General features: G+C 38.3%; 1 protein-coding gene across 4 annotated transcripts in view; it reads left to right on the top strand.

The window, feature by feature from the left end:
• The window catches only part of Efa6 (Exchange factor for Arf 6), a 104,823-nt gene extending 85,118 nt beyond the window's left edge, over positions 1-19,705 (top strand). For 2 of the 4 annotated variants that reach the window (XM_017910296.1, XM_017910297.1), the window contains exons 4-13: positions 9,374-9,743; positions 10,572-11,787; positions 12,204-12,439; positions 12,569-12,762; positions 12,850-13,042; positions 13,122-13,291; positions 13,748-13,964; positions 14,090-14,234; positions 14,554-14,697; positions 15,266-15,753. In XM_017910296.1, the coding sequence (XP_017765785.1) occupies positions 9,374-9,743; positions 10,572-11,787; positions 12,204-12,439; positions 12,569-12,762; positions 12,850-13,042; positions 13,122-13,291; positions 13,748-13,964; positions 14,090-14,234; positions 14,554-14,697; positions 15,266-15,514 (3,134 nt within the window). In that variant the 3' untranslated portion in view covers positions 15,515-15,753. Of the gene's footprint in view, positions 1-9,373; positions 9,744-10,571; positions 11,788-12,203; positions 12,440-12,568; positions 12,763-12,849; positions 13,043-13,121; positions 13,292-13,747; positions 13,965-14,089; positions 14,235-14,553; positions 14,698-15,265; positions 15,754-19,617 lie in introns of those variants that run through there. The other 2 variants (XM_017910298.1, XM_017910299.1) reach the window with 2 other exon arrangements.
• The last annotated feature ends 957 nt before the right edge of the window (positions 19,706-20,662 follow it).

Raw genomic sequence — 20,662 nt, 5'->3', positions numbered from 1 at the left:
TCTTCAAGGAAGAAGGAAAATATTCTACCATCTCCAATTATTTGCCTTTAAAAATTTGGATTTTGAATTTTTCTTGTGGAAGGGTGAATTTTTATTTCACCATAATTCAACAAATACCCTATTTGTTATAACACAATGGTGCGAGTTTTACTTCTATTACAATAATAAATAGCTCAAAAAAATTAACAAAGCTTTTAAATACAAACCCTTTAATCTTCAGACTGTAATTTACCACTACAAAAATTACCCCTTCCATTACCCACGATTTTAGCACCAAATTAATTAATTAAAAATCGTCACTTTTCGACAAACAGTCACATAAAACAAATTATAAATACCTTCTCAAATTACAATTTCAACATTCTCACCTTTCTATCATACTCTCGTTTCACTGCTTCCATCCTCGAGGCGCCACCCCTCGCAATTACCATCTCGTCCCATTCCCTTTAATCAACGCGCTCCATAAATTAAATTAATATTTATCGAACGGAATTGCATTTGGAATTACGTTCGGCGTCCCTTTTTCCAGCCTTTCTCCCTCGTTTCCCTTTCTTTCTCCCGGTTTTTGCAACGGGCAATTTGTATCGGGATTAAACGGTGTTAAGTACACAGACAAGGCGATACAGGCGGGCAGCTGGCCACGTTGCGTGAGTAGAATCATTGTGTAAACTTGCCAGGGGGGGCCCAGATACGATGTTACCTCACTGAACCGTCGTGTTTAGCCGATTTACACCGGATTATCGTTATCAGTGCACGCGCACCTTGAATTCATTCGATGCATAGGTAGGTCCTGGCCAGCAGAGCTGTCCCGAACTAATGAAGTCCGCGTTGAACAACCTGATGGCCGTGTTGAATGATTGCCCCGTCCATTCAGAGCGCGACAGGGAAAGCCTCTTTGATAACCTAATCTAAATACGAGCACGGAATGGGCACAGAGGGTAGAGGGGAATTCCTTTGAGAGAGGCAGATGCTAGCTCGATTCGGATTGCGGGGAATGTTTCGGGAAATTTTAATACGGAGATTGGGTCGGAGAAATTTTTGGGTTCCGACGGATCTGGATTTGGGATAGGTCGTTTAATTTGTTCGTTAAATTCGTTGAATTTGTTCAGGAAGGATGAATTGGATTTCACGAAGTTTCAGAACTTTTAGTTTACTTCGCTAGAATTTTTTCGATAATTAAGAGATTCGGGTGAAGTTTATGTTAGGTTAGGTTGTTTAAATTCATCGACGAATTCCGTCGAGAGGGTTGGATAACATTTGGATTGGAAGTTCAGGAGATAAAGTTTGGGGGAATTTTAGTACAAAGATTTAGTTTACTCTGGTAACATTTTTGGGTAATTAAGGAGTCCGAGTAAAGGAGGTTAGGTTATTTAATTTACGGATTTGAACTTGATTCAAGAAAGAGGTTAATTTAAGAAGTAATAATATATAATTTAAGTAGAAATTTGAATTTCAATAGTTTTGGACTTCAATTTATTAAGAAAAATTTATATTTAAATTTATTTAAATTGGGATATGTTTGTTGGATGAATTTGCATAAATTTAAATATAAATGGAGATGAAGTCTTTTAGAGTCAAGTTCTCATCCAACCTGATAGGTACTTGCAAGTAGTCAATTTAGTATTATTTAACCAACCAGAATATTATTTCCCATATTTAAAAAATGTTAAAAATTGATTTCTTTAAACCGGTTTACAAGAATACCTTATGAAGGAAAGAAATGGTCATAATGGCGCCATTGGAAAATTCAAGTGCAAACGTCCAACGCACGTAATATCGCTCGCTGGTGTAGTTAACATATTATTGATTGTCGGTTTGCTAATCGGCTTCCCCCTGGCAGCGTTCACTGACCGAACGTCTGTTAATTGGCTTTTCTCACTTGTGTACGAAAGGGATTCGCGGCGTCGTGCCGTGGAAAGCGACGTATCGATTTATAAGCTGCATTAAACTCGAACGAGCTCCGTATCAGTTAATTTAGTCTTGGATGTAAAAATGAGCGAGAGAAAAGTCCAGAAACGAGATCCAGCTCTGGCAATTCAGTGGAAAACGCATGCGCGATCGAGATAACCGTCGCGAAATGATCGTACGCCATAAATTAACTGACGTTTAATGGAAAATTGCAGTCGTTGAAAATTACAGGCTAGTTCCCCTTCCAGAAATTATAGTAATCGGAAAAATTGCTTAATAACTTCCATAATGAGCAACGGAACACGCGCGAAATTAAAATTGCCCTGTCGTAGGTAAAACAGTGTAGTGTCTGATTAATAGTGCAATTACCGAAGGAAAGTAGCTTTAGATATCGATCAGTGATTAATATTTGTGCTTTTCAACGCTTGGTTGCGCTGTCGTTTGGTTAGGAACGATCGGGATAATTTAGGTTAGATTGAGGTTAGGTGGTTTATTTATGATGTATTTTATTTTATTCTTTGTCCAAGTGTGGTTAAAATGTATTTTAGAATACTATAAATGAACTCGATTGTTTGAAATAGAGAGTAGAAAATTAAATGAACTGTTCTAAAATTATATAATCTGTTCTTAAATTTCCGTTCAAAGTTTTTATCCAGAATATTAATAAGAATTCAGAATATTAATCGAAGTTAAATATTCTAAAATTAATCATTCTGATACGAACTACGTTCAACATGTTACTCATAAGTGGTTTATCCAATACGAATATTACACGAAGGATAACTGTTTCTCAGTAATTAATCAGAAATGTATCTACAATTGTTTATATGTATTTACTAAGTTCTCTATTCTCCATCTCTAAGTCTCTTATCGTGATGAATTCCATTGTACGAGACTCAGCTCGCAAGAAAGCCTCGTTACTTATGGGATTATTCCACTGACATAACCTAACATTACCACGGTTCAATTTTAAATACATTTCCTATAACGAATAACATTTCTTTTAATCACCACACTAGACAAAATTACAACTATTCGATGAAATTTTAGAGTAACCACGCGATAACTAAATTAGATTCTTCGTCTTAAACCGTAAAAACTTTCTTTAAAATAATCGGCGAAACGTGGTGGAAGAAAATGACAGTTACAAAAGTTGCATCTTTAAGAAGTTACCGACCTGGTTTCACAGCGTTGCGTTGTCGATGAATCAAGTCGGGAACACACGCATAGTAGCGGAAGAAGTTCAGTGTACCGCTAATAGATGGAGCCTATCTCGTGCTTCTAAAAGACAGGCTAATTGCAGCGTGTCGCGCTGTTGATTAATGACTCACTGTGGCTAGGTAATCTAATGACAAAATGCCAGATTCGACTCGGTTCTTCTTCTTCCTTCTTTTTTTTTTCCTTTTTTTTATTTTCTCTGCGATTCTCTCTACGGTTACGAGTCGTCTTTGCTATACTCTCCGCAGTCTCCCGACACGCGCTAATCGCGCGGGTTAGCTCGTGACAGTTTAATCCTCCCCGAGGAAATTGAACGATGCCGCAAAGCGGAAAGAAAAATTGTCGGTTAAAGCTTTGAGAATAGGGCTGAATGCACGATCGTTCTTTCTTATTAGAGGTGGATTTAATTCCTCGAGCGATGTTAATTGATAATTGTTGCGTATTGAGGTTATCGTGCAGTTAGAAATAAGGAGAAAAAAATTGGGCTGTGGTGGGGATAGTGAAGGTCAGTGAAAGCCTCCATGTTTCGTCAGTTCATTGTTTGATGCATCTGTATGTAGACGGGATAATATTTTAGAATATTAAACATTGGAATTTAGAAATTCATATTTAAAAATATTTTATTAGTTTCGTAACTAACGAATTATTTTTATTTGAATGGATTATTACAGCACTAGATACACAGCGTGCAAACGTGACAAATAAATAAGAATCCATTCTCTGCATAAATTTTTAAGGTTAGAATAATTGAAATCTTTTATTTACAAATGTGAAATGTTATTTACAAAGAAACAATGATAAATTAATGTTGATATGTATTTTGTATTATTGGATATTTCATCTTTTATGTATCCAATAATGCAAAATATACGTCAACATTAATTTACCATGATTTCTTTGTAAATTCTAAATTTTAATTTAATTTGTATATGTAAAATTAATTTAATTATAATTTGTAAATTGTAATTTTATTCACTGTCATAAAATTAGGTATGTCATTGATTCCTTATGAAAGATAGACAGGGGTATCAACTGCTTAATTGGAAGTTTAGAATTGTAACAGTCATAATAGACCTCTGGATGTCAGCTGAGATGTGGATTGGAACAATCTACTGTATTGAGCAAGTCCCAGTTCTCCCTGATGACGCAAATGTATCCTAAATCAATTATGTCCCATGAATGAGACGCATATCATCTAAATTGATTAGAACATCAAGACCTGGCACAATATATCAATAGAAATTGAATGCTAACAAGAAGAAGAAGAGCAAACCTAATACTTATTACAAGGAACATATAATATAATCAAAATAAATTCTCATGGTTCATTACAATTTTTCACTATGATTTATAAAGGTACCATCATTATGAAGCTATCGACTCTTTCTTAGTCATCATATTTAAGTAAAAATACACCATAGCAATGGATATTTTGAGACACAAAATATAAGTTTTGAGGATCCAAAACTTTCCTATCTTTTAAAAATTAATATCTACAAAATTTTGTTAACATTTCGGTTTTTAAAGTGAGAAATACTTCTTTTAGGAGACAAAATGGTGACTAAAGGTTGTTGAACAATCAGAACCAAAATCAACATTTCATTCCAAAAATTTTAAGAAACACTTCCAATTCCAAAAGCTTCCAAACCATACAATCCTTCATCAAACTCACATTTCAACTCAGAAAACCACCTTTCAGTCGCTCTTATTCCCCCCGAACCCCATAACACCTTCACCAACGTCCAACAACCATAACCTCCAATCATCCCGCCTGAATTTAATAACACCCCATGGACGTCCAAGAAGAAGGTTCTAAACGTCAACATAAACTACCAAGAGGAATTTTAGACGGTCACCAGGTCTGCGAACATACGTAGGCCATTCCTACGTCAGCTGGTGACTGAACTCCGCTGGTCTAATGATAGAACTCGGTGCACGCGCATATAGTCGCTCTTGAACCTGATCGTAATAATAGAATTACGCGATAATAACCGATAGGAAACGCGATCGTGCGTCTGCACGACGCTTTTAAACGCTGTGTCTGCACACCGTGGCGACGCCAGCTGTTCCTCGCTCACGCGTTCCTCCGCGTCGCGGCGCAGGCAGGAGAGGGTGAAAAATGAATATACATACATGGGAAAGAGAGGAGAAGAAAAAGGGAAAATAGGGAGAACGTCGAGAGCAGGTAATTAAGCGCACGAGCCAACGATCAAACGACGCGTTCGGTTAACAAACGATTTTCTATCAGAGTGGCTCGTTGATTACTCACGGTCTGCGGGAAGACGATGCACGGGAAACCCTGCTCGAACGAAGGAAATAGACTCCCCGTTCTGTACCATTGGGCTGTCGTTGGCTCATTCAGAGTTCGTGGGGAAATGGAGATTGTATTCCTGATATGGCTCTGCCTGCAATTATTTTATTCGTCGTTGTGCAATTGCCCGGCACAGAGATCCACGTTTGGGGCGCTGAGAGAGGCTTCAGGGGTGCTGGGAGAATTTAAAAGAATTTTTAATGGATTCCTAATTCTGTTACCGGTATTGCATCCGTATTTTTATTTATGCCAATGTAAATGTAAAATTTATTTAGGATTTAAGAGGGTATTCTTGTAATTCGACTTAAAAATGTCAAATTTTTTTTTTACATTTTCTTGAAGTATTTGCCTTGAAAAATGTCTATGTAAAAGGATTTTTCTGAATTCGTGAAATTAGCGAAGTTATAGATGTTTAAAGTACGTCGTATAGGTATTGTGCAATGGAGAACGAAAACTTTGAACGCGTTTTTCTCGAAACTGTATTTTTTGAACTGGCTGACGGAATATCTCGCGTTTTAGTTGACCAATTGAATTGAAATTTGGAGAGGATCTTCACTGGATGTACCTTCATCGCGTGAATCACGAATTTCAAAATCTGATGATTTTTTCTATTTTTGTTTGCCACCCAAAGAACGAAGCACGAGGAAAATTGATATTTAAATTCAAAATGCTGCCATTTTTTTAATTTTCGAAATTTCGCTTTTTTGATGGTTCGTGTTATAGCTGTATTTATACTAATTCAGATGCTTTTTAGTTTTTTCGTTTCAGATAACCAGATGGTCCGGGATCGTGTCAGCCATTCGAGCCCGTTTTTAAAAACACGATTTACCTAAGGCTGTTTAATTTCCACAATTTTCAATAATTTCGTTACAAAAAAATTGGAAATATTCTTCAAATATAAATAAATCTAAGTGCGAAAACTGCATACGAAAATGTATCATACTTTCTTTAAAAAAAAATTCTAAATAAGTCGATTTTTATTAGTCGGATTACAAGGATACTCACTTAAGATTCTCGTTAAATTTCTTTTTCTCGTAGGATGATAGAAACTATACCTATTTTTTGGTCATATCTAAGTAAAAGGATATTGTATAGCGTACTTCGGCATGCTAGAGAATTTTAATAATTAGTTTCGGTATGCTATGAGAAGAGAAGGATTGAGGGTACCTAGGTTAATGACTGACGTGATCTGGAAGTTAGATACCGATTTAAATTCTCTTTTATTAGCCTGCTATTCTATTTTAAGTAGATGAATTATTAATTTCGAAAGTTTACTTAAAGGAAAAGAGTGTAGTATCCTCAATGGGGAGGTTTGGGTTAGGTTTGTGTTCCAGAATTAATAAACTGCAGATGCTTGCGCGGATACCTTGCTTCCTGACTTTCTGTTAGCTTTATATCAAAATCAGAATTTTCTTCTACTTCGCTACTCCGGATCGAAGTGCGATCGAAAATTTATGAGAGGATCAGAAACATCTCGTAGACGTAACTAAAAAATTCAAGAATGGCTGAATTATTTAATGCCACAGGGGATGAATTGAGTAAGAATCCTTTAGAATTTATTTTTGGCTCAGTACTGTTATCGGTACTAGAAATGTTACTAAAAATTGTTAATATTAATAAGAACGTAAATTATATTCAATATATCATACACACACAGGGTTAACAATTCCATAAATAAATAGATACAAGATATACAATAAGCATGAAAAGTTTCCTAAACACATTTATTAAAATAATTTTAGGTTAGGTTAGGTTGCAAAATATGGTCAGAATATAATACAAAATAGTAATTTTTAGTGCAAAAATTGTTATGATTTTCTTTAAAACAAAGAAATTTTATTAAAAATACCATTGTCTTACTAAGAATAGTATTATATTTAGTATCTTAAGAACACTTTACACTGAAGAACAAAGCAGCACCATCTACTGTGAAAATCCGGTACTACAACTACCCAACACATTGTATAATTCCACACAATTGCTTTCTTAAATCCTATTATACATACACACACGTGCTATTTGCCAACCGTATTAATAAATCTTACCATTTACCGGAATAATTTATTAAAAACCTGGAATTGAAGCATCAGCAAACATCTTACGGACTTTTACCACCTCGGTAAATACTTCCCCAACTTTCCTACTTTTGCAGTACACGCGAATCACGAACTGCAAATGCCACAAACCATCAGCTACCATAAACCACTCACCAAGCACTCTTGCTCCCGCAAAAAGCCTCAATCTCTCCAATCTTTCCCCACTCCTCTGATGCCCCGTTTAATCCGCTCCTACCCCGAAAACGGGGCAACAGCCCCACACCCCGAGCCACTCAACGGCGGAACACAGCCGCGTTAACAAACACGTAGCCCAAAAACGTCCATTAAATTCCCGTGGAAGGAAACGCGGGCCTCGAGGGCGGCCAGACTCCTCTGGATATTGCGTTCCTCACCGACGGATCATAAACCCGGTCCGCTGAACACTCCGGCCCTCGTTGGTGGAGGGGGGTGAACGTCAAACGACGGCCGCCAGCCGGCGGTGTCGTCGTCGAACAACAAGCGACGCGTAGGCGTAGCTGCATTATTTAAGGGCGAGTACCAACGCTCGTAAATCGCGTCCTCGTGAGGCGATCCCTTCACCCCGGGGAATCGGAGTTCCGCCGACGCGTTTCCAGCCGGATGGCCCGTCCACGAGTTTTTCTTTGGCGTCGACCTGGGGACCGTTGGCCGCACTCTTTGAAGCGCTCCACGAGCTGGTGATAAATTTCCTGCGGTGCGGAGAAGAACGGAAGGAACGCCGCGGTAGCCAAGGCTGTTCAACCCTCTTGGTCCTGGCGTTGGGTATAGAGGCACTATGGCGGCAGGTGATGGCGATATTCCCGAGCTTTGTAGACTTGTATTCGTAATTCGGGGTGATATGAAACTCTCCAATGGTATTCCTGGCTCGTGTCAGAACCTAAAGCTGATGCTGGGTTTAGAGATATGCGTGGAGGATTTAAAATGGTGGCAGTCTTGCGGTGTTACGAGATTTAGTGCATTCGTATGTATCGTATAATTAGGGAATGCTGAGAATTGGGTTTCGATCATGATGGATTAGGAAATTTTCGAAGTGGTTTGATCGTTTTATTTCGAGGATAGAGATAGAAAGAGCGTAGAAATTTTCGAATGAGCCAGCGCAGGAAGTAAGTTTCGTGGTTGGTAGATTCGGGAGGGTCTAAAGCCGAGGTAGAAATTCTAAAGCTTTGAACGTTCTTTAAGAAATACGTGTCTAAAGAGTGGTTTGCGAGGGCCTCGAAATCAACGTCGCTCCGGTTTGAAGTTTCTTGCGGTATACGTGCTGTGGCACATTTTCTTATTATTACGTAGTCCTGTACTTGTATATACACCTGGTGAAAAGGAGAAGTGTAGAATGGAGAAGCTCAGTGAAGTCCTACAAACTCTGTTTTATTCAGAATATAACGTTCCAATTTTTATTTCTCGATCTCTGTATCTCAGTTTTAATTATAATCTTAGTTCCTAGATTCTTAATTTAAATCAGCCATAACTGACCTAAAATTGTAAAAATATTCGTAAAATTTTTGTGTTAAAACTGTGAGTGACAAATTCCACACCAGATGGCGCGGAGAGACATCAATCGATACCGATCTACCATCTAGGTATTTTATGACCCTGGATTCCTTCAACTTTAAGCGCACACGTCCTCCTTTTCTTCTATACTTGCACCCAAAGCACCTAATCCGCCTCCTCTCATCCCCATCGCACTCCACGAACCACGTGACAGTCCAAGTCGTAAACCAAATCTCAATCTCGATCTGGAATCTGAAAGCGAGGCGGAAAGAGGGTAGAAAAAAGTAGCATTGGTCTCGACCGATAGAAAAATCTCGCAGAAGAATCGTGTTTACCAAAAGCCAGTGGATATAAGAGAGCCTCGTTTCCTCAGATCCTGCGATAAAAGCTCACGTGCGCCGGCTGTTGTCACCGGGTCAGCCGACATGCGACGAGACAGACTCGTCCAAGATCTCCCACGAGGCGACGACCCTCGCGAATAACCCCAGGCCCGTGTCGTCCAGCAATGACGAGGACACGGAGCCGAGGAAACCGGGGACACCGGAACTTCCGGGTGGATCTCCGCAGGAACCGACCGGCGCGACGCAGTACACGACCAGAAGCAACGGCTCCTATAGCGACGCGTCTGGTTCCTCCGAGTTGGAGGCGCTGCTTCCGCCGGTCGACAGCTTCAAGGAGGAAGAACGTGCCCAGTGGGAGCCGCTCTCCGGCGACAAGTTCTCCAGGCAGAAGAACACACCGAGGTAATCGCACTTAGATCATTAGGATCTAAAATTGGTTCAGATCCCTGGATAGGACCCTGGTTCCTTTCGGACCTCGTGAAAGGACACTTCGATTTTACCCCAATTTGCGGAGGGAGTCAGCTTGAAGTACTGTACACGGCTGGTAGGTTGGCATACTGATTGGCCACGGTATACTAGGTCCACCTGTAACACAATCGTACAGATAGGTCAGACGAGTTTTCATTATTGACTGGAAGCTTTCTCGTTATATCTACGAATAGGATTATATCCTATCGTTTGATGGAGAGAGTGCTCTCTCAAGTGGCAATTTATCAGCAACATACAGTACGTTCGATGTTTGGTACAGTGGTGATCACGTTGCTGACCTTTGGTTTATCAAATTGGAGAGATTAAAGTGCACGTACTGTACATCTGCGAAAAGAAGGCATGGTATGTTTTTATCCTTATGGCTGACCAACTCCACTGACACTCCCATGATCACAAGACCAAGCAAGTAGCAAGACCAAGTGAAACAGAATAATATTAGCTCTCTGTTTCTCAGTAGCTAACATTTAGACCGAAAGACTATGTTGATACTGTAATTATTCTGTTTCACTCCATTTTACTACGACCCACCCTTGATCTTCGTTACCATCTTCGGCCAATAGCTGTCACTGTTTGTGATCATAGGAGTGTCACCAGGGTTAGTTAGCCCTGAGGATGTAAACACGCCGTGCCTTCTTCTCGAGGACTCACAGTACAAGTTCACAGTACAAACCGTTCCGTTCGATTAAAAAAGGGGTATCAAAAACGACATATGAACCTAAACTCTTGATACACTGATTACAGGTTCGAAGCCTACATGATGACCGGCGACCTAATGCTGAACCTGTCGCGCACCCAGCAGAGCAGCGGTCTGCTGCCGAAGCACCAGAAGAAGGTCGACTCGCTGAGGTACAACAATCATCACACCCACCATCACCATAATCACCACAATCACCACCATCATAACTCGGTACCCACCAGTCCTAACGAGATGCTGGGCCATCACCGTGCTTACAAGTGCACCGGTTCGAACTCGGCCAGCACCTCACCGGTCGGGATCAGCAAGCGTGAGAGCGGCCAGTGTCCGGGCCAGAGCGATAATAGCAAACAAAACGCCGCGAGTTTCGGTTATTCGAGCGGCTTCGTACGCACCTCGCGCTCCGAGGACCACTTGCAATTCCAAAAGGACCCGTCGATGAGCGCGGTGGACATTGACATTGACGACGACGTCACGTCCAGCCTGAACACCCTGTTGGACACGCGGCCGGACAGCGGCCAGGGCCTGTCCAGCGAGCGGATCGTCTGGACGTACAACGCGCCAGTCAGCTCGCCGTCCGCCTCGGAGCGCACCTCCTGCTGCCAAAACGGTAGCTCCTCACAATCCTCGTCGAGTAGCTCCTCGACCGAGGGCACTAGTCCCCAAAGATCCTTATCGCCAACCTCCCCTACCTCGGTCTCGTCCTCCGTCATGTCCTCCAATTCTGGATCCCGTAGGTTCCCACCGCCGGTACCCACGGGCACCAGCGCGGCAGCCCTGGGCCCCTCCGGCGACGGGACCACCTCCTCGGCCTCCGGCCTTCATCCCACCAACGGTGACCTCAGCCAGTCCGAGGCCATCAGCAACATGTCCAGTCCCGACTACAACGACGAGGAGACTATGGACATACTCAGTGCACGCGATATCATGATGGTCAGTGATCCCAGTGACAGTGACTCGACGATACTCGCCAGCGAGCCACCCCAGAGGAGGCTCAAGACAGCTGCTGCCACCTCGGTTGCGCCTGCGACCAACGCGTATGCACCGGGCCAGGAGAACACCGAGCATAGGATAGTGATACAGGTGAAGGGGCCTGACAAGGACGCCGCTGCGGCGAGGAACACGAGTCCCAGGCAGAACCGGCGACGGGGCAACCTCAGCAATCCGGAACTCGTGCCCACGTCTGCCACCGCGCAAAGCACCGTGCAGCGACCCACTAATAACACCGCCGGGAACGTCACGCCTGAGTTCGTCGGCTATCAGGTAAGATTAGTATTAGATCGGGAGTGTGCGAGGGTTCGATGGATGATATCGGTGGGATTCGTTATAAGAGAACTATAGATGTGGGGTAATTCCGGGGTGACCGGGAGATATCGGAGGAAAGTTCGACGAGGTTTTATTCGTTATTCGAAGTCGAGTATGAGGATCGTAGACCGTAATAAGTCCGAAGAAAGATTTCAGTGGAACTCCTTTCGCGAGAGATACCGATGTTCGGGTCGAATGGAGTCTAGCGAGATTTTACTTGTTATTCGCGAACGTGGTTTCCCTACTGTGCATCTCTAGAAGTGGTCTATATAGCTTCTGTTCGAGTGTCGTAGTTGTGGTGAAACGTAATTTGACGTTATCGAATAATGCTTCTTTGGAAGGGAGTAGTGTTCTAATTGTGAACCCTTTTGCAGGAGCTGAAGGAGAGCGAGGACGAGAACGAAGCTCTGAACATCGGGTGCTACGAGGACAAACACGGGGGTGCGTCGCCACCGCAGTCCGCCGACGAGGAGAGCGATATCGAAAGTCTGCACAGCTTCCATTACAGTCCTAAAGCGGTGGACCTACCATCGGCAGTTCGATTGGCCAAAAGGCTGTACAGCTTGGACGGCTTCAAAAAGTCTGACGTCTCTAGACACCTTAGCAAAAAGTACGTAGTCGGTTCCTCTGAGTCCTCGGGCTCTTGGATTCCTAGGTCTAACCTGGTCGTGTTTGAAATTCTTGGTAATGTGTTGGTAACATGGTGGTAACATTCTGGTCATCTTGTTGTGGTTTGCAGCAACGACTTTAGTAGAGCGGTAGCCGAAGAATACTTGAGATACTTCAGCTTCGAACGGGACACGCTGGACGTAGCTCTCAGAAAGTTCCTTGCCCAGTTCTCTTTGACTGGGGAGACCCAGGAAAGGGAGAGGGTTCTTGTACATTTCTCCAAGAGATTTCTCGATTGTAACCCTGGCGCTTTCAAATCTCAGGGTAAATATTCTCGTTGTAAAGTAATTTAGTTTGTAAAATAGAGTTTATCGTGTTTGCCTGTGTTCACTGTTCTATATTTTATTTCAGACGCTGTTCATACTTTAACCTGTGCTATCATGCTGCTCAATACGGACCTACACGGTCAGAATATCAGCAGAAAGATGTCGTGTAACGATTTTATTGAGAACCTCTCAGGAATGAACGACCACAGTAACTTCCCCAGAGAGGTACTGAAGCAGCTTTACAACGCCATCAAATCATTCCCCTTGGAATGGGCCCTGTGAGTTTAATCAAGTTTTAAAGATGATTTCTGTTATTGTAAGTCGTCGGAGATACGATGGAGTTTGTTCATTGTTCAGGGATGAGGAAGGGGATGAAACTGCGAATCAGGCGATTCAACAGGGTGACGGTCCAGCGATATCTGGTACCGGAAATCCGTTTCTCGATGTGCCAAATATTACGGGTGCTACGGAGTTCAAGAAGGGATATGTTATGCGGAAATGCTGTTTCGATTCCAATGGAAAGAAAAGTAATATATTTCATGTTTGCCGATACCTTTTTTAAGGAAAAATAATTAATATGCTCAACCTTTGTGACTTGTTACAATAGGTTACAATTATAAGAAAAAATGTTCCTCGTAAAATATTTTATATTATTTCATGACAAATCCATAAGTAAGTCATTGGTTGAGGATATTAAATAATTCAAAATGAATTATTTATAAGAAAAATTTGATTAATACATTGTTAACGGTTATGACTACATGTACCTACTATTACCCCCCTCTCCCACTACTCCTTTATTCCAATATATTTTGTTTTATTAAAATAATGTTATGCACAAGTCTAACGAATTTCGTTTTTAAACGTCGTGTCATTAATTTTTATTGTATTCTTTTTGGATGTTCTATTTGGACGTGTATTCAATGCAGTTAGCAATGTGTCTAATACTTTACAGCTCAAAAAAGTATTTCATCTTCTTTTAGCACCGTTCGGGAAACGCGGCTGGAAGATGTATTATTGTACATTGAGGGAACTTGTATTATATTTGCACAAAGACGAGCATGGCTTCCGTAACGATAGTTTGCACAACGCGATACGCATTCATCACGCATTAGCCACCATAGCATCTGACTACACGAAGAAAGAACACGTCTTCAGGTTACAGACTGCTGATCAAGCAGAGTATCTCTTCCAAACGAGGTAATTTTAGCATAAATATATTCTTTTGGCCAATAAAAGTATCGTATAAATAATTAATTAATTATTAAACTATATTGTTAATACCATCAATTAAGATTATTAATTAACACGTATTAAATTTTCAGTGATTCCAAAGAACTGCAGTCGTGGATTGACACAATCAACTTCGTGTGCGCCAGTTTTTCTTGCCAGCCATTAGCAGAAGCGGTGGGTTCTCAACGAAAATTTCAACGACCTCTACTTCCTTGCAGCCACACGAAATTATCTCCTGTGAGTAGTGTTCGCGAAATAGAAGAGATTAAGAAAAGTGGTTTCTTCTGCTCGGTCACGCAAACGAATATAATCTGTCTTCATTGTTTCTTTATTTGCAAGCCTTCCTCCACTATCCCCGAAGCGAACTCCGTTCTCTAAGTTCTCGTACTCGAGATTCGGACACCAGAATTAGAACCGTCGTACAGAGTGTAGTGTACAAAATATATTAAATACCAGTTAAACAAGCAAAGTAGAAAGATAGATTCTGTCTCGTGATTTTTTCTTCGAGAATTGCGCGTAAATGACGGTTTGTTGGATTTTTTTCACGTGTTATCAGAGAGAACAGTTACGGGACCATGAGGAAAGGGTGAACAAGTTGGAAGCTGAGCTGGAGGAGCACAGACGACATCCACCTGAGAGGGGAGCTAAAGCTCTCACTGTACAGAATTATAAGGAAAAAGATGCCTACTTACATCATGAGGTAACGTACAATAATAAAGTTTGACTTCCTATAAAAATATTAGATGCATATAATTTATAATACATTTATAATTTATACATAATATTCTTGGATTTACTTAAAATTCCTTAAATATTCGTGATTGCAACTCAAACTGTTTTAATAGATGTTTCAGTAAGAGAAGCATAGAAATTTGTAGAAATTCTTAGTATATTTTACATTTGTTATGGTATGTTTTATCGAATCAAAGCGAATTGCTTAACGCCCAAAGAGGAAAAGAAAATTCACAAAGAGTAAAAGAACTCGACACTTTCACCACAGTACTTTTCATGTTCCTTTACCCTTAACCACTTACATAAATTTAATATCAAAGTACTATGCTCGTATTCAAATTCCAGTTGATTTTTGCTTTATTTCTAGTAAACTTCACTGAGGTATAATATATAGGAAGAATTATTTACACCATGCTTAAATTAATTTTATTCATTCTTTGGTATATACTTGTCTTAACTTTCAATTAAATTTTGAATAATGCTTATAAGTAACGGTTTTAAATAGCTAATTACTAATTTACATTTCACTATTCCAGCTGAAGAGGTATAAGACGTATGCGTACCTGTTACGGTCCAGATTGGCGTTCACAGAGATGGAACCATCGCTGGTGGAGAGCTGTATCGGCGAGGTAGACGAGGGAAGCGGGTCGCTGCTGAACTCAGACGTGGCATTGGTACCGCCGCCTGTTCCCGATCGGCCAGCCATAAATAGGTACAGTTACAGGGCTGCCATTTACAACCGTAATCTGCTAAACGGTCAGGACTACGGCGGGGACATTGGTTGACGTGTGATGGGTGTCTTTTCAGCATGTGTGGTCTAATCTGACCTGCATACGCAGGCAGAAGCAACAGCTGAAATTCGGAAGAGAATATTAATGAAAAAATACCTAACGATGTATCCGACGCATCACTTGTTAAGTACTGTACTTTACCGTACCGTGTACTCACCATTCTCTTTTACTATATTTAATCGTAATCTTATCAGCGGCCATTAAAAGAAAAAACCGGTAGTGCTAGCATTCGTACGGCGCTTTACTACAGCAGCGATTTTTATTCTTTTTGTTATGTCATTTTCTTCTTATTACTTTTATTTGATATTCATTTACCTTTTTCTTTGAAAAAAAAAAAGAAGAAAAAAGAAAAAAGACTTAAATTCATTGCTCGAGTATCATATTCCATCGTTCAGCTTTCACAATTTGAACATAGAAAGCTGCTGTTCTAAGCGCTTATCCGAAGCCGGTTAACAAACTGGTGATTGGGTCAGGGTTCGCACCTAACTCAGTAATAGTGTAAATCGTTCACTAATTATACCCAAGTAGATTGTTAAAGCGTTGACAAAGACTTGGCAAGGCCCGATTCAAGACTCGTGCCTTGAATGAAGATAAGACCAGTTACGTATAGAACAATATTTCAATGGCCAAGAGTATGAAAGGAAGAAAACGGACACAGTGTTGGAACGTTCAACTATATCTTGAAAGAATTGGGCATAATTGTAACCATCATCAGTTTGAACAATTTGGCTTCAAGACTATCTGTATAAAAGACACGAAACTATGTGTATCGTTTTAAAATGTATCCTGAAATTTGAACAAATTTTTCTGTATCAAAAGGCATAATTGTACAGAAGTGACCTAAACGAAACTCTAGAATTATGTCACCGAGGAAACAATTGTACGGTACCTTGTTACTATACCGAACTGTGTCTGTCTTCGAACGAAAAAAGAAAACAGTATCTTACACGAGCATCTCCTCATGCTTTCCGCTTTCAGTTCGCTGCTAACAATTTTATAACAAATATTTAACTAGTTGTATCGGGTAACAGGTGGCGTAAAGTAATGCCCGCTTTTCTTGCTGTTTCAAACAATTTTCACAAAGGATAATCGTTATGTGGGTGCATTTCTTTTTTGTTCTTTTTATATATATATATTTTTTGTTCCTTTTTGGTTTTGTGTGCTACTTACTCTCCGTAGAATGTAACAACAGACTGTTATCGATATATTTCCATCATCAACCGCGACTTCCATTGTTTTTTATTTATTATCTAAGGACTTAGACCTTTCTATCAGCGAAGTGGTATGTCTCGCGTAAACAGAATTTTTATAGATCATTAATGTCGAAGATAGGGTGGGAGTGATATTTCGTAAAATTCCAAGGTACTCTGCACACGTTGTTGACTATTTATTTAAACGTTGAATAGATGTATTTATTTTCTATAAACGAGACTAATCGAAATAAATCGAAGATACGTTTCGTTGGGAATGAAAGGGGTAAAAAGATAAAAATGAATACAAGAGCCTGATAAAGGAAGTTGAACGGCGTCGTTACGCTATGTTTCAGTTTCATTGTTAGTTGCAACGAAGGCGATTACGCTGGAAGAGATTTAAAAATGGCGATGTGTTACGAAATTTAAGACTGGATAAAAAAATTAATTAATTAGGCGCGTATTCCGATTCGAAGCTGTTCAGTTGCGACGAAATTATGTATCAGCCATTTTACACGCGTAAATGTACGATATATTTTTGTATTTGGTGTATTTATCACGAATAATTCGTATCTCTGTATTCCATTTCATCCGCGTCCCCGATTTTTCCATGTGATTTGCGATCGATTTGAGCATGTATTGATCCTCACGAGGAAAGTCATCGAATCATCGTGCACATGTTTTTTCTGTGATCGCGTTGTTGCTTTTTGCATTTTTGGTAAATTGGTTGATACGAAAGGAACAACGTCATTCCGGTAGTTTAGTTAACGACAATGATGATAGAAACGGTGGAAGAAAGGAGAAAAATCATCAGAGAAATCGAATCTTTCGTTTCTCGATATTAATTGAAAATATCGCAAATAAGGACTACCGTAGGGCCTCACCTTATTCTAATCACTGTTCCGACTTTACGTTTAGGTGCATAACAAGTAGCAAATTATCGAAATTATTCTAGCCTTTTTAAATGCAAGCTATCCAGTAACGTATATATATACATGTATGCATATACTGTGTACATATATACAAATATATGTATATGTATACACACGATCGTTCTTGCATAAAAAGTATTACGTAACAGACTGTGTGCTTTTTCAAGTATTCTAATGATTTTAGGAGCAGTAATAGGTTTCTATTAATAGAATAAAAGTTCATTATGTTTTAATAGTTTGCAACTCTGGTAATACTTATTATTAATGGATTACAATAACCGAAGTATTTATTTTAGCATTTGTTTTAAATTATTTGTACATTATTAACGACACTGCTTATAATTACTTATTACTAACTATCATTAAGAGATCAAAAGTTGAGGAAAGGACGTAGGTCCTGAAAGAAAAGGCACTTATATGTGTTACGTAACTATTTTATGCCAGTATTCTGAATTTAATCAAGCGATACTCTATACTCTTGGAAAAGCAGTATTAGGAACTATTACTTTCTTATGACTCAGTTAGGAAAAAAAGAGAAATCAAAATACATGGTTTTGAATGATTATGTTGAACAAAGTTTAGCTAGCAGTTTTTAGTATAATGTTTGTATCATGAATTGCAAGCATTCCAGTGAAATTTCTCTCTTCTTAGAGAACACCAAAATGAATCTGTTCATTAACTAGTCGAATTAGCATTTTTAGATATGGTTCCTGTAAATCATGTTGCTGCTCAGTATTTATGAATACATTAATTCTTAAGCATAAATCAGTAAACTCTATTTCGTTACTTTTGTATTTTGATTGTAGATAGTCGCTTTGATTATCTGTTTACTATTTATTAAATACCACTCTTTTGTATCGTTTTCGAGAAGTCGTTCACTACATCTAATCATAGTGTACACTAGACCCCTTGTACATAAAACTGTATTATATGTGGATAATATAACGATTATTATAAACTATATAAAGCTAATGGCAATAAAGATAAACAGTCTCCAAATTATATAGATTCACAACTTTCATATATAAATCCCAGAGTTTCAAATACCAGTAGGTACTTTGCTAATATGATGCATGTACATATTATGTATGCATCTATATCTTTTATTGACAATGCACAGTATTTATTCTTATTCTGCATGTTGTAGTATTTTCAGCATGCCAAAAATTAATTGTACTTCTAATATTATTGTTACATTAAGTATCTTATTTTTTTTGTTTGTCAAATTTGTAAAAAAAATAATGACAGTGCATGTAGTATTATTATTTCTGTAGTATATGCTTATGTTATTATTATGAACAACATTGTGTATTATGGAACCAATAATATTATTATTTGCAATTATTAGAATTGCATGAATTATAAACTCTTTACAATTAGTGTATTTTATAATACTTTGTTTGAATGTCAGCATGTATTTATTTGTTATGAAATTGCACCACCAAGCATGAAATTAATAAAATTGCAACTACCTATATACGAACTTTGTGAAACTTATGTTAGAAAAGTAATTTTATTGACAACTAATAATATTTCATTTTATATATGTAATATTTTCAATGAATCAAAATGTATAAAGTATTCAGAAATCAAATGAATTAGCTTCTAAATTTTCTAAATAAATGTCTAACTTGAAAATTCTATTAGTAGTTACAGTTAATAAAAAAATGAAAAGGAGTTTATCTATTAATTTCAAATTATTTTATTAATTTAATACTGAATTTAATAAAATAATATAGATTTAAATTTTTCAAGAGCAAATTTAAAAATAAATCAAGTTAATCATATTGGCTATAGATTTTATATTAATGTACAAAACTTAATATTTAATGGTACAATTCCTCTTCACTTATATCATTAATTTAAATTTTTATTATTTTTAACTTCATTAAATATATATGCTAGAACTTCACTTGTACTATATACATTATTTGATATTTATTTAATGATTCTGTTAATTTATTGCATGCAACAGGATTGAGCCAGTGTCATCGTGAATCAAGACAGCAGACCATCATCAAAACTGTTTCAACGTGCACAGAAGTAATATTTAAGTTTTTCTTTCAACTTTTTAATGAAAATTTGTTAATAACAAAACGTATTTGTTTTTGTTTACTACGTTAGTAAATATTTTCTTTCACCGAGAAAGAAGAAACTATATTTTGCACCAAAAAACATTGTCAAGTAAAACTAATGTCAGATCTGAAATAATGTAATATTGAAAAATGTGTTAAAAAATTTCTTAAAATTATTTTCCATTATTGCAGACTTCATTAAAGAATGAAATTTGAATTATGAAATATTTTTATTTTGATCGCGTTGAAGGGTAAAATACTTTATTTGAATGAAACTCCCTGGAAAAACAGACTCACTGTCAGATTATCATCAAACAAGTTTATTACAACTTAATTTTTAAAATTAAGACATGCCTCAAGATTTAATTACAAACTGGTACTAATGTCACCTCGATTAAGTATTACCTAACAAAGATTTTCTAATTGATCTTTTTACAAAAGATCAGCTGAAAAGAAAAGGTGTTGTGAAAAAAATTCTAAATGATAAGCTACTTTTGAGAATCACTAGTTACATCGATCGAGGAAACTTAACATTATGTTAAGGAATTACCGAGTAAGACATTTTTACATAAATACACTATCAACTACGAAATTTAATAAACACGTGAAGTTGAGGACAAGTTGCATGGGTCGCCATTACAATTGTACTATTTTAAAAGCAAAAGATATCGCTCAACATGATAAAGCTTTCTCTTTTTTTTTTATTATTCTTTTTTTGCTAGATAAAATACTCGAAAAATCCTCGCTAGATTAATCATCACGTTAGAAAGAATATACAATATACAATCAGAGTATACGTTTAGTCGCATAGTATACCGATCACGTATGAATTTACAAAATCTGCGAAAAGCTGGTTTTTATATATAGCGAACTTTACAAACGCAATATTGCTGTCTGAATCATCAATATAGTATACACAATGGTTTTTTGTAAGCGTCGTACCTT

The sequence above is a fragment of the Eufriesea mexicana genome, unplaced genomic scaffold (assembly GCF_001483705.2).
Source record: "Eufriesea mexicana isolate 0111107269 unplaced genomic scaffold, ASM148370v2 scaffold92, whole genome shotgun sequence".
Classification (NCBI taxonomy): domain Eukaryota; kingdom Metazoa; phylum Arthropoda; class Insecta; order Hymenoptera; family Apidae; genus Eufriesea; species Eufriesea mexicana.
The sequence above is the reverse complement of the archived record's forward strand: the minus strand, read 5'-3'. Positions and strand labels throughout refer to the sequence as shown.